Source organism: Trachurus japonicus, chromosome 13, assembly GCF_045865225.1.
Source record: "Trachurus japonicus isolate A0001 chromosome 13, Traja_1.0".
Taxonomy (NCBI): domain Eukaryota; kingdom Metazoa; phylum Chordata; class Actinopteri; order Carangiformes; family Carangidae; genus Trachurus; species Trachurus japonicus.
Genome location: NC_140919.1, coordinates 40,534,434 through 40,548,338, shown reverse-complemented (window position 1 = coordinate 40,548,338; position 13,905 = coordinate 40,534,434). Strand labels below are relative to the sequence as shown.

Below are 13,905 nucleotides of genomic sequence, written 5' to 3'. Positions count from 1 at the left end.
ACAATGTTTATTGACAATAGACCATTATTTTGCTATTTACAGGCCGGTTCCCCGCTGGTTGGAAGGGACTACATCTGCTTCCACCTCTGAGGCGAACTATGGTTGTGTAAATGAAATTAATCCACACACCTCAACTCATAGACCTAATGGGAGCAGGAGGATTACAGTTTGGATGTTATTCTTGAAAAATAATGTTTCTAGTGAAAGAATAAGAACGATAATCTGTGATTTATTCGCTGCTACCTCAGAGAAATTCCAGACTATTCCTTTAAATGTGTCAAAACTATGCTCTAAGTAGCAAAATTTCCTATATTAATGCCATAGAATTGTGGGAAATTCACATACCATGGTTACACCCTTCATTTAATGTCTATTTTGCAGTGTTTCATTGCCACTAACAACCAAATGAAGCTAGTCTGTGTTTAAGTGTCATTAGTTTTTGTTTCCCCCCTCTTCACACATGAAGCTTTTGTAAAATGTATCAGCATTGGTACCGGCAATACCACCTTTGGTTTTTATTTGTTATGGGATCAGAATGAAAATCAGTGGTATCGCACATCACGACCCTGGACTGGTTGATCCTCAGTCTTGTAGCATTGAGTCACAGGTAGCAGACGGATTACATGTGATTTAAATGCTGCTGAATACTGTCGACATGTGTGTAGACTGGGACCAGGTGTAACTTCAAACACATTTACTGCATTGATCCTCTACAGGATAAACCCCCCCTGTGCACACTGGACCTTAAGGGCCATCTGCACTGTCTGTAGGTCCCTTTTTAAGGGGGGGGGGGAGGGCACAGAAGGACTAGCGGGGGGGGGAAGGAGAGGGTGGGGTTCACTTGTCGCTGTCTGCTCCGAATCCCCCACCCCAAGAGAGGCACCAAGGAGGGTTTATCCCTCCGTGACAAACCGTCTGTCTGCTGAAAAGCCAGAGACGCAACAGCTTTCTCAGGCTAGAAAAACAGGCTTACCACTGTTCACTCCATATTTTGTCTGTGCTCCAACTGGCTTCACCACACTCAGCACATAAACTGTCTCTGGGCTTTTATCAGGCCGAGCTGTAAACCTAATCGGCATCTTGGCACATGCATTCCTGCCATTAGCAACAGTCATGCAACAATCATGCATCCTGTAATTCAATAGACCGAATCTCCTTGTTGTTTACATTCTACTTCCGGGTAGAAAACCAGCACGTAATTTGAATGAGATCAATAGTAACGAACGAGAGTTTAGCTATATACAGGTAATACTCAGAAAATTAGAATATCGTGAAAAAGTTCATTCACTTCCCCATGATTGCGAACTGTACTGAACCAGACAGAGAGCTTTTAAAGGCTCAGGAACCCTTTGCAGGTGTTTTGGATTAATTGGCTGACGAGGCTGTGACAATTTGAGCTACAACATTGAACTTTTTCACGATATTCTAATTTTTTGACTGGGGTTTTCATAAGCTGTAAGCCATAATAATCAAAATTATAACAAATAAAAGCTTGAAATATCTTGCAATGCCTGTTATGAGTCTAAATAATATATTCATTTCACCTTCTAAGTTGAATTACTTAAATGAATGAACTTTTTCACGATATTCTAATTTTCTGAGTATTACCTGTATATCATATTTTTCACGCCCTATCACCGTTTAGACAAATCTGAAATGATTGAAGAAACATTACTATTTCTGTGTGTGTGTTTTGTGTTGCTATGTGTTGTATTTATTCAGTTTGGGGGAATCACAGTGTCTAGAAAGCATCAGTGGCTCAGCTGACAGGGACAGCTGACGGCGGTAGCTAAGATAACGGCGGTAGCTAAGCTAACAGCAGGACGTCAGCTGTTAAAACCCTCCCGTTGTGGGACACGACATGAAACTACTCCAGTTAGCTCAGTCATGTTGGAACTCAGATATCCGCTGGAGAAAATATTTTTTCATGGAGCGTTTATTGAGTCACTGAGTTATTAAAGTTAAACAGGTAGCTAACCGTTAGCCCGGCTAATCTCTGATAACCATGACTAATTACAAAAATGTGCACACGTAAATAGTAATGTTTGTCCAGTCATTGGTTTTATAGACTTTACAAACATCAGATTAGTCTAAACGGCGATATAGTGACATAAAAAAGTAGATATATATAGCGAAACTCTTGTCCGCCACTATTGTTCGAATGCTGGTTTTCTACCCGGAAGTAGTTGTAAACAACAAGGCGATTCGTCCTATATACACACAGACTTTATGAAGCAAGTTATGAGCGCTTAAAACAAATGAGATGTTCGTGTGGTCACCGGTTGTAATTCTGCCATTAGTGTGTCTCACTGCTGCGACCGAGATGTGAAATCGTCTGTCAAGCGTCCTCATGTTTCTCACTGATACACCGTCTGTGGTTCGGTTTGACTGTCAGATACCTTTGTAGGTTCCTTTTCTAGATGATGTATGAATCTGCTCTGTCTGCTCTCCAGGTGTGGGACTATGAAACGGGAGACTTTGAACGTACACTGAAAGGCCACACAGACTCCGTGCAAGACATCTCTTTTGACCTGACCGGCAAACTGCTAGCGTCCTGCTCTGCAGACATGACTATCAAGCTGTGGGACTTCCAGGGCTTCGAGTGCATCAGGACCATGCATGGTGAGCAGATGAAACGCTTCAATGTCTTTAAAAACCATCCCATGATGGATTTGTGTGATCTTTTTTTCCCCTCCCAGCAGAAATGTTCTACCATTTATTGCCACCGTGGTGAATATGCTCCGTCCAGGTTTCTACATCATTGCTGTATGAATTGATGCTCAGGGCTCAGGTGGTGCAGATGCTGTTTGCTATCATATATCGTCTGCTCCAGTGAGATCCACGACCAGCTCTGACAAAAGGGTTGTTTAAGCCATCTAATGTCTCTTAGTACCCGCATCACTACCCACTGCAGTGAGCTCCTACAATCTGCTTTGGTCAATCTCTTATCAGGCTAATGGGATTTCTTGGTTTCCCTCTTCAAACTCATCAAATACACAATCCAACAACTCCAAAACGCTCTGGTGGACAAGTTGTGAGCTGCACATTCACCACGCTGAGATAATAACACAACGTTACCACACAGAGTTGTTTTAGAGGAAACCAAGAAATCCTGTTTGCCTCCGTAGCGTAGCTCTGAGCAGCTCGCGGCTCTGCTCCGCCGTTCTAAAAACAGCTTGCACCAACAATTAAAGGTAACGAACCTACTCCTAAAACTATAGGGATTATGGCAATGGGCCAGTTTGCCAAAATGTTGAACCTATCCCTTTAAAATGTAATCATTTACAGTCATTTGAATGGTAAAGGATTGATAATGGTCTTAATAAGCCTATCTATATTCTGAAAATCTACCCCACCAGTGGTCATATCATCACTGAACTAGTCCCCACACACCCCCTTTCTTCTTTTACACCTTAACTGCCAAGTAAATGATGTTAGAGAGCCAGCAGCACAAACAAAAAGGAGCTTCAGCTTTTCAAAAGTGCCCATTAATGTCTGCGCGTGCAGCAGACATTAATGGATATCAATGAATTAAACAAGCCAAACACAAAGTACTCTGGCATTCTGAAATTTATCCCGGATTTCTGTGTGCAACAGATTTCACCGGTTGCCAGTATTTTTAGTTGTAAATAAGGACGTGAGCTGCTGGCAGCCTTCCTCAAACAGACGAGCGCCGTTCACACAGCAAAAAGACATTTAAAGGCACAGTCTGCTGTCTTTATTTGTCCCCCACCATTTCCTCTTCATCCTTCTTTTTACCCCATCACCATTATTAACTTTTGATTTATCTACTCAACCTTTTCTCCCTTTTCCCCCTCCACTCTGCCTTTTTTTTTCCCACTCAACTGGCCCAACTGGTGAAGTAGATTAGTGCCGATTTGGACAGCAGTTTAATTATCCTCTTCAGCACCAGATAGCTCTTTTCTGTGTGGCTGCCACCCATTATTATAGCCCGATGGCATGTGTATGCGCAAATACACGCACACGGTTAAGCTGGCCTTTTAGAGTATACTTACTGTTGTCTTCATCTGTTGAGCGGCTTAAATACGGCCCAGCATCTAGGTAATTAGGCATCTCTTATTCTCTATGGAACAAAGTAAGCCCCGGCAAATTGGCTGCTTCGCTTGTCACTTAATTGGCTAATTATGACCAAACCCAGTGTTTTTTTTGGTGCAGTTAATGAATCAGGATGTGTGAAACGTTGTTGCTTAATTTTATGTGTGTTTCCTCTGCTTAATGTAAAGAAGGACAGAGCGAAGGGATCATGTGTCGCCATCTGAGATCATAAAATTACAAGTCATAATTTCAAATGTTGTGTTTGGTCGTTTTTACCGGTCTCTGGCTATTACTGAGATCTTATTTTGTCTTTTTATATTTTTCAGGACATGACCACAATGTTTCATCTGTAGCCATCATGCCTAATGGAGATCACATCGTTTCTGCCTCGAGGGACAAAACCATGAAAATGTGGGAGGTGGCAACTGGGTACGCAGAAAAGAAAAACACCCTGAGAGCATCACCGTGTTTTTTTTTTAAATACTTGTCTTTTTTTCTTTATTTTTGTTGTTTTATGGATGACATTGTGTTTCATGAATCACGTCGTGACCATATTTGTCGTTATCTTTCCGTCAGCTACTGTGTGAAGACCTTCACGGGCCACAGGGAGTGGGTCCGTATGGTGCGGCCCAACCAGGACGGCACGCTGCTCGCCAGTTGTTCCAACGACCAGACGGTGCGCGTGTGGGTCGTGGCCAGCAAAGAGTGCAAGGCAGAGCTGCGGGAGCACGAACACGTAGTGGAGTGCATCACCTGGGCACCGGAGAGCGCCCACCCCACCATCCTAGATGCCACAGGGTCCGAGGTAAATAAAAGACTTTTTCCACATTTCTCCAAAATCCATTCAGGTGTGGAGGGTTTTAATCACGCTGAGTAATCACTCATCTATCAGACGATGTAGCCCAAACTTTGTGAAAAATTCTATTTTAGAGTAAATCCAGGGTGAAAGTGGGCTAGTTTTTTTTTTTTTGCATTGGATAATGCAGGCTATGCATCACATTGCTCACGATTCATCAGCCAATGATATCAGCATCCGTCAACCAAACGTCTGTCCCTACTCTACTCTCCTCCTTATGACTTAGCCTAGCTACATTAGCAAGCTATAACGTAGCTAGCCTATTAGCTAACAGTTAGCTACGTTAGCTAAACACACTTGCACACACACATACACACACCGAGCTGGACAATTGACCTCTGGCTAAGCCCCGCCCCCTCCACTCACTGGGACAAACAGTCAACATTCAGTGACAGTTGCTATGGCAACAGCTGTCACAGTAGAGACATTTCTCAGGAGGCAACTGATGGTTTTTGGAGACAGAAAGATTAAATATCATCTCGAAGTCACCAAAACTTCACTTAGCTTTACTGCTATGGCTGTTGATTGCCGCGAAACGCCGATAGCGACGGGCTAACTTCTGTTAGCCTGTCTATGGAGTTTTGCATTATACGTTAGCATTAAGCTAGCGGGCTTTATGCTTAGTTGTGATACTGGCTAACATCCAAACATCTCTCACAATATGTTGCCTCAAATACGTTGTTGACTTAACTTAGAACAGATGTAGACATCCTTGTTAAGTTTATCCAGGTTTAGTTGGTGTTGTGGTCTACTGCATAACTTTATCCAGAGCAGACACTTCTCTCGGTTGAGATGTGGCTTGGGAAAAGGTTAAAAAAAAATCCACCCCGTCGCCTCTCGGGATACCTAGTGTCAGAGTTGCATGTACCCCATGAACACCGTTTGACCATTTTAAACTTAAAATGTCAAGAAAAAACCTATAAAAACGAATGAAAACTGACTAACTGCAATGCATTTCAATGGACGTGGAAGCAGAGAATGTCCGAGTGTATGGGCTAGCTATGCGCACTGTGATTGGCTCATCGTGTTTGGGGGCGTGGCTTAGCCATAGGTCAATTGGACATTGAATATCCCGCCCAATCAAATTTGTTTTCTTTACTTGTGTAAACTCGTGCGGAAACTTTGTGAAAACTTGTGGAAGGAAATGGGGGCAAACGGGACAAACGGCCATTTCTGAATAGTCTCTTTTAATATGTAGCCCTTTAATAAATGTATTATCTATTTCTCAGAGCCACGGGAGACAATGATCAGTGAACAAGAAAAGCAGGCAATGATTATTGTACGAAATGTCATGACAGACAGACAGAGTGGTGACCTCATAGGTAAACTTGTGTACCAAGGCAATGTCAATCAATGATTGATAGGAACAAGTCATTTCCAGTTGGATCTCCATCAAGTCCAAATGCTTGAAATTGAACACCATGTCCATATTGAAGACAAGCTCTGTGATGACAGGTTATTACTGGATGGTTAAACATTGAAGGCAGTTATGAAAGAAGCAAGGTACACCCAACTAACCCTAACCCATACACCAAAAGACATCAGCAACATATCAACGATAGATGAATCATTTTGAAAACCCAAAATGGATGTAGAAGCCAATAAAGTCAGGTCTGAGACGCTGTGTGGGGCTCTGCAGCCCTTCAGGTGTTTAACTGAAGGACAGAGTGTATGATTTGATGTGATAATGGATTTCTCAACTTATCAGTTGACGTGTTCCCTCTCTACATGCGTAGCCAAGTCAGTAAGACTCACACTGCTCACACTGAAGGCCATGTGAACAGACTGAGAAGAAGTGCATGTGCGTGCGTACCCAGATAGAATATCAGCATGGCCCAGAGTCAGCCCACTCACCCTCCTCATGCCTTGTGATCTCAAGTGTGCCCAATTGTAGCCTTGTCAGATTAGATCAGTGTTTCCCCCTGCAGCAGTTGTCCCAGTCTAACCTGCCATGAAAAACACTGTTCACTTGCACATAATCAGATTTTTGCTGATGGTTGTTTTGTGTCTTAAAGGCAGTAAAACCTGAACAAAAGTTTCATTTCACTGATGGAGTTGTTGACTTGGGACAGGCCTGAACTCATGGAGAACAACCCCTGTCTCACAGGTGTTTGCACACGTGTTCTCAGACTAATTGTCAGCCATGTAAAACACTGATAGTTGCTCTGCTGCTCTGTGTTCTTTGCTACAGTGGTCATCTGATTTCTTTGATATTTTACCTTAAAGGAGACAAATTGTATTATCCCCACTTTCCAAAAAATTAAAATAGTTCCCAAGTGTCTTAAAGACATATCTGTGACATGCTTTGGTCAAAATACCCCAAGGATCAAACATCACAGCTCTTTTCATCCTCTCTAAACAGCCCTGTTCAGAACGGCTGGTTTCAGAGCCTGTCACTTTAAATGCAAATGAACCACTGCTTGACCCGCCCCTTCTACCGGTCCCAGGTAGAGGTGGTGTTGTGCAAATTCGAATCCTAGTTACATCACTGGAAGAAAACTGAGGGAACAACTCGTAAAACCACGTGGATTTCAATCTAGGGAGCCTGAAAATGGTCAATTCTCACATTTTGGGGCAAAACAAACACCCAGCTTTATGTTAAAGAGCCTCCAAAAAGTGATATTTCCATAATATGTCCCCTTTAAAACATTGAAACACACCGGGGCAGTGAGACATGGCTCCTTTAAGCCCCGTTTCCACTATGCGGTACTGTACGGGTTGGTACGGAACGGTACGCTTATTTCATACTGGTCCCACGGTACCCGTTACCGTTTTTGTAACCCTGCTAACACAGGACCGGTTCCCTTGGGAAGGAGCCAAAGCACTGCGAGCTGGCTGTCGAGCATATGGCGTCATCGCGCAGCGCGACAGATATCTGAAGCACAACAACACAACCGCGCCATTTTTCCAGGTTTTCCAGCTGGTTGCCGTAAAAATGGCAGAGAATGGGTTCAACCGGACCGCGAGCCAGTGTCGCTACATAAGTCGACATGGTGATGCTTCGACACACACTCCGCCTACCCCTGAAGGTCCTTTATACAATGGAAATGCAAAGCTGACCATATCCGACCCTAACCGTACCCGTGCCGATCCGTACCGAGCCGCACCGTACTGACAGTGGAAACGAGGCTTTACTTTTCTTCTGGTTCGTGCTTAGCTGCACCTGCCAGACTGTTTGTGCACAAAACCAACAATAACGGTTCAAATTGTTTGGCACACTGGACTAAACATCCATTTACATGCCAGACAGAGCTTTTAAACATCTGTTATTATGTTAATAGCCCTCATGGTTAATACAGCAGTGAATGAGAGTGGTTAACAAGTCTCTTCCTTTCCCCTATTGTGACGGATAATGAGGGGATGTAGAGTGTGGAATATTTTTTTTGTCTTTGTACTATTTCTTTGAGCGCCATTTAAATGTGCAGTTTTTTTTATACACATGTTTATATTTATTCATTTTTTGTATTCTGTTTATATATGTGGGTGTCTAGTATTTAATATTATTCTAAAATAGGTTCAGAGTTTTAGGACTGAATGTTTTTGGTAAATAAAATGATTCCTTGCAGATGAAATGTGGATTATTGTCTGTCTGTGATGCACTTGACCATGAATGTTTTCTTCAAAATTATAATTGAATGTCTTTGTGCCCCAACAGACCAAGAAGAGTGGCAAGCCAGGCCCCTTCCTGCTGTCTGGCTCCAGAGACAAAACCATCAAGATGTGGGACGTCAGCATCGGGATGTGCCTTATGACACTGGTGAGGGCCGTGTGAGGAGAACAGCTTCTCAACATTTACATTTACAGTACAGGTCAAAAGTTTGGACACACTCAATGCATTTCCTTTATTTTCATGACTATTTACATTGTAGATTCTCACTGAAATTCCACTAATGAACCCTGACAAGGCACACTGACACCTGTGAAGTGAAAACCATGTTCAGGTCAGGTTCACCTCTTGAAGCTCATCAAGAGAATTAAATGCCAAGAGTGTGCAAAGCAGTAATCAGAGCAAAGGGGGGCTACTTTGAAGAAACTAGAATTGGTGGGGGCTAGGGATGTCACGATTACTTGTTTTCACAATTAATCGTGGTATTAAACGCCACAATTAATTGATCGTAAAGATTCCTAAATACCGTTACTTTCACAAAAATTTGATGTTGGAACCTTATCGGCAGATGTGGCGCAAAAATAAAGGTAAATGCACAGATACTGGTCCATTTAACTAACGTAACATTTAATTGGTAGGAATTTAAATGTTAGCGTGTCATTTATAATAAAAACATAAAGCAAAACAAAACAAAAAACGATTAAAATAAACGCAAACATTTGGTATAGATGACAATTTGTGACCTGAATATTTCAAACACTTCCCCTTGGGGATTAATCATTGGTCATACATTAATAGATACTTGAAATACTTTGTGTAAACAATGAGTAATGTAATTATATTTTGACTATATTTGATTTTACACATTCATAGTGTTGTGAAATTAATTAGTGCATAATAATCGAGATAGAGGAGGAGGAGGAAGAAGGAGAGGAAGAAGAAAAGAAGAAAGAGAAGACAAAGAAGAAAAGACGTGTTTTCAGTTCAATTTCACACTTTTTTTGTTAATTCCACATGTGTTCATTCATAGTTTTGGTGCCTTCAGTGAGAATAAAGGAAACACACTGAATGAGAAGGTGTGTCCAAACTTTTGGCCTGTACTGTGAGCTATTTAAATATCCAGACTGAAAACCATGTGGGAGTGAGATTAAATTAGCCTGCAACCGGTGTCTTGAGCAGCATCTGTCTGTCTGTTCCACAGGTCGGCCATGACAACTGGGTGCGTGGGCTCCTTTTCCACCCCGGAGGAAAGTTCATTGTGACCTGTGCGGACGACAAGACCTTAAGGATCTGGGACTACAAGAACAAGCGCTGCATGAAAACCCTGTGTGCCCATGAACACTTTGTTACCTCTCTGGGTAAGCACTGGGCCCCTCACTCTCCTAGAAGGAAGACTTCTTCATCCTTGTTGTTGTTGTTTGAGCACTCGGGTCTCTTGAGACGCAGCAGGAAAAACCCTCTGCCCTCGCTCGGTAGCGGAGCTCAGCTCACAAATACCTGTTTCAGCGAAGGGTAGGATCACTGTTAGAAAAGAAAAAGAAGAGAGAAAAAAAAAGCCCAGCTTCACCGTAGGCAGTGTGTGGAGCATCCTGAGGGTTACTGGCAACTGGGGGTATAAGAGGTAGACAATGCTCCAGGATTTATCCCCCCCACCAATCCTCCCCCTCCTCATATCTGCAGCTCTTCAGTAGATCAAGGCTTGAGAAGTCTCTTGAGGAGCTCTTGAGCCAACTTTTCTCTGGCAAGCCGTTTGAAACCCAGTCCTCTTAAATCCTGCTTCAGCCAAGGAGAGGATATTGCTGTGAGCTATTGATGTGATGAATGTTGTGTTGGAGCGCTGTGGGAAAGACAAAGCACCTTTGTTTGAGAAAAAAAGTATTGTCCTGTCTGTTTGTATAATACAATACCTAGTGCTTTCCATCAAACGTGCTTACACTCGGCTTCTTAAATAAACCTGAAGAAGATGCCCCCCGTTCTTAACCTCGTGTTCAGAGCTTAGTTTAGTTGTTCCCCAGCTACTGAAGTAAACGGCTGTCAACACCAGACATCTGGAACGAGGACACTTCCAAACGCCTGATAATCAGAAGTCCATAGTAGCAGCTTTGTTTTTAGCGACGCGTCGGGCACTCACCGGCCGGTCGCAAATATTTTGACCCATTTTAGCGCTGGGTCATGAGTTAACTTCACCTTACAGGGGTAGTTCAACATTTTTGGCAAATTTGCCCATTGTCATAATAATCCCTATAGTCTTTAGGAGTAGGTTTGTTTTTGTCGGTGCAAGCTATTTTTAGAACGGTGGAGCAGAGCCGTGAGCTGTGAGATAATAACGGGGCGTTAAGAGAGTTGTTTTAGAGGTAAATTCATGTAAAACCACTGATGCGCTTTTCCCATTGGGGGCAGTTTTTTTTTGCAAGCAGTCTCTACATTTGCCTCGAAAACAACTCTGTCTCATAATGTTCCGTTATTATCTCATAGCGTGGTGAATGTTGAGCTCACAACTTGTCCACCAGAGCGTTTTGGAGTTGTTGGATTGTGTATTTGATGAGTTTAATGAGCGAAACCAAGAAATCCCACTAGCCTCTGTAGCTCTGAGCAGCTCACGGCTCTGCTTTGCATTATACGTTAGCATTAAGCTAGCGGGCTTTATGCTTAGTTGTGATGCTGGCTAACATCTAAACATCTCTGACAATATGTTGCCTCAAATACGTTGTTGACTTAACTTAGAACAGATGTAGACATCCTTGTTAAGTTTATCCACGTTTAGTTGGTGTTGTGGTCTACTGCATAACTTTATCCAGAGCAGACACTTCTCTCGGTTGAGATGTGGCTTGGGAAAAGGTTAAAAAAATCCCCCCGTGGCCCCCAGCCTCTCAGGATACCTAGTGTCAGAGTTGCATGTACCCCATGCACAACGTTTGACCATTTTAAACTTAAAATGTCAAGAAAAAACATATAAAAACGAATGAAAACTGACTAACTGCAATGCATTTCAATGGACGTGGAAGCAGAGAATGTCCCAGTGTATGGGCTAGCTATGCGCACTGTGATTGGCTCATCGTGTTTGGGGGCGTGGCTTAGCCATAGGTCAATTAAAGGTAACGAATATGCTCTTAAAACTATAGGGATTAATGGCAATGGGCCAATTTGCCAAAATGTTGAACTATCCCTTTACTTAGTTAACTGCATATTACAAGGATATCACTGTGTACTTACGGCCGCTGCTTGCGCTGTGTTTTGACCGTCTTTTTGTTTCCTCTGCAGATTTCCACAAGGCCGCCCCCTACGTCGTCACCGGGAGCGTAGATCAAACATTAAAAGTGTGGGAGTGCCGCTGATCTCCACCTCGGAGGATTGGACCACAACCCCCCAATTTACCCAGGCGCTCCTCTGGATCCCACCTCCCCTTCTGCCATCCCATCTCCCCTTTCATCCCCCCTCCACCTCCCCCTCCACCTCCACCTCCTCACCTAACATAAAACCTCACCCGCACATTTTCATCTCCTCCGGCTGCACTTACCACCATGGTTATTTACCCACCGCGCTCTCTGGTCCAATAACTTTTGTCCTTCTATGTAAATTATTCCTGGATGTAGATCGAGCTATTAAATGTTACACACAAAAGTATTCTTGCATGGTAATCCAAAATTGTATACTGTAAATTTACATAACGTTGTCTAGAAGTACCATAGGTTTAACACGGGGCTGGCCATCACGCAGCCTTTACCGACCAACCGAAGGCAGATGTTTTTGACTGGGTGTAATATGTAGGGCACTAAAAACCAATAATTTAAGAAATGACAGTGTCTTTATGTGTAAGATTTATTTTTGTCTATTTTTTTATTTAGGATTTTTTTTTCTCTGTTATTTCTCTCCTTCACTGTCGTAGTCTGTTGGTGCCTAGCTTGGTGAAACTTTTGAGAGATAAGGCAAGGAAAAGCATATATGACGTGATAAGATACGATTGTCTGTGGGGCTTTGTTATTGAAATAATCTGTAGCTTTATAACGTCACTTCTCAAGTGTGCATACCATTTCTCTTCATGTGGAACTAGGTAATATTTTAATGGCTGTGTATATACGAATGTTTCAAACTGTTGTCCTTGGACCTCGGGGGCTTTAAAAAACAGCTTTGTACTCTTGTCATGGTGGCACATTGTGAACCACTGATAGGCTTTAGATAAATTATCGCATTTAACGATTCTGCAGCAAAGAATAAGAAGTTGAAACGTTTAAAGGAGGCTTTGTGGAGAAACTAAACCAAGTGTTTTTCACACGAAGCCCGATGTAGCAAGCAAGTTTGTTCGGCTTTCTCTGTCAGCGAGAGCCGTGGGTCAAGAGTTCAAGGGTTACACCTATTTAATCTCTAGCACTTGATTAAGACCTGCGGTGTGTCTCCCTTTTACAAGACGACTTCCTGAGACCTTGCATGTCATAACTTGTGACAGACCGAGCCCTCTGTCCCCTTCTTGTCCCCCCGGCCAGGGACGGGTGCACCATTGGATGTACAGTATGTGGTCAGGATGCTCAGACGACCCACAGAGCCTCTAAAAGCTGCAAACAGAAGCCGCCAAATGCAAACTTGCAAAAATGGAAAACATTCAGGCATGACAAGGAGTCAAAGTATAGGCCCCCTGGGTTTGTTTTCTGGGATGTGCAAAGATCTCTAATTTCTGAGGGGTGAAATATATGTTTGGCATAAAAAAAAAATGGTTTTGAGTTTAAGGAAGAAAAAAAAAAAAGTTTTCTGTGAAAATATGACATGTAAATTTAGCTTGTTATTGCTTGATTTGGCAATTTTGTACTATCGCACTAAAGGATGAACTGGACAGGAATTTAGGATTAGAGAGGAGATTGCTAGCAGCAGACAATGTAAAGTGTTTTGTCTGTAGAGGGGTGTGATGCTGAGATTGGGTTTTATTGTGAAGAGCCGGCTGTAAAAAAAAAAAAAAAAGAAAAGGGGCGGGGGGCGTCTGCAGCTCCTGGATCAGATAAATGGAGGACAACGCTTCAGCCGGAGCTGGAGTGTGGCTTTCCTCAGCTGTTCAGCTTTTTGATCTTTGTGGAGCTGAAACTGTAAACCGGGGGGCGACGTTTTTCGGGGGGAAAGACTGGAAGATGAGCTGCAAACCAGTCCACGCTGTAGAAACAACCATTCCACTCCCCTTGGAGGACAAAAATGGACCATCTTGCTTCTAACTGTAGCTGGCAAGGTGATTCATTAATCTTGCACATCCCTGTTTTCACTAAATCTTCGGTCGTTTAAACGATGACCGAAGACAACATTAAAAAAAAATTTAATGATGTTGATAAATGCATAAACCTATAATTTCTGATTAGCCTTTTCATTCCAATGCAGTTCTTGGCTAATAAAGAATTCCACTGCTTAA

General features: G+C 42.7%; 1 protein-coding gene across 1 annotated transcript in view; it reads left to right on the top strand.

The window, feature by feature from the left end:
- Nucleotides 1–13,905, top strand: part of LOC146976640 (lissencephaly-1 homolog) — a 49,709-nt gene extending 35,804 nt beyond the window's left edge. The window contains exons 6-11 of the mRNA XM_085796563.1: nt 2,454–2,622; nt 4,383–4,485; nt 4,633–4,861; nt 8,568–8,669; nt 9,721–9,877; nt 11,781–13,905. Coding sequence (XP_085652689.1) covers nt 2,454–2,622; nt 4,383–4,485; nt 4,633–4,861; nt 8,568–8,669; nt 9,721–9,877; nt 11,781–11,854 — 834 coding nt within the window. The 3' untranslated portion in view covers nt 11,855–13,905. The remainder of the gene's footprint in view (nt 1–2,453; nt 2,623–4,382; nt 4,486–4,632; nt 4,862–8,567; nt 8,670–9,720; nt 9,878–11,780) is intronic.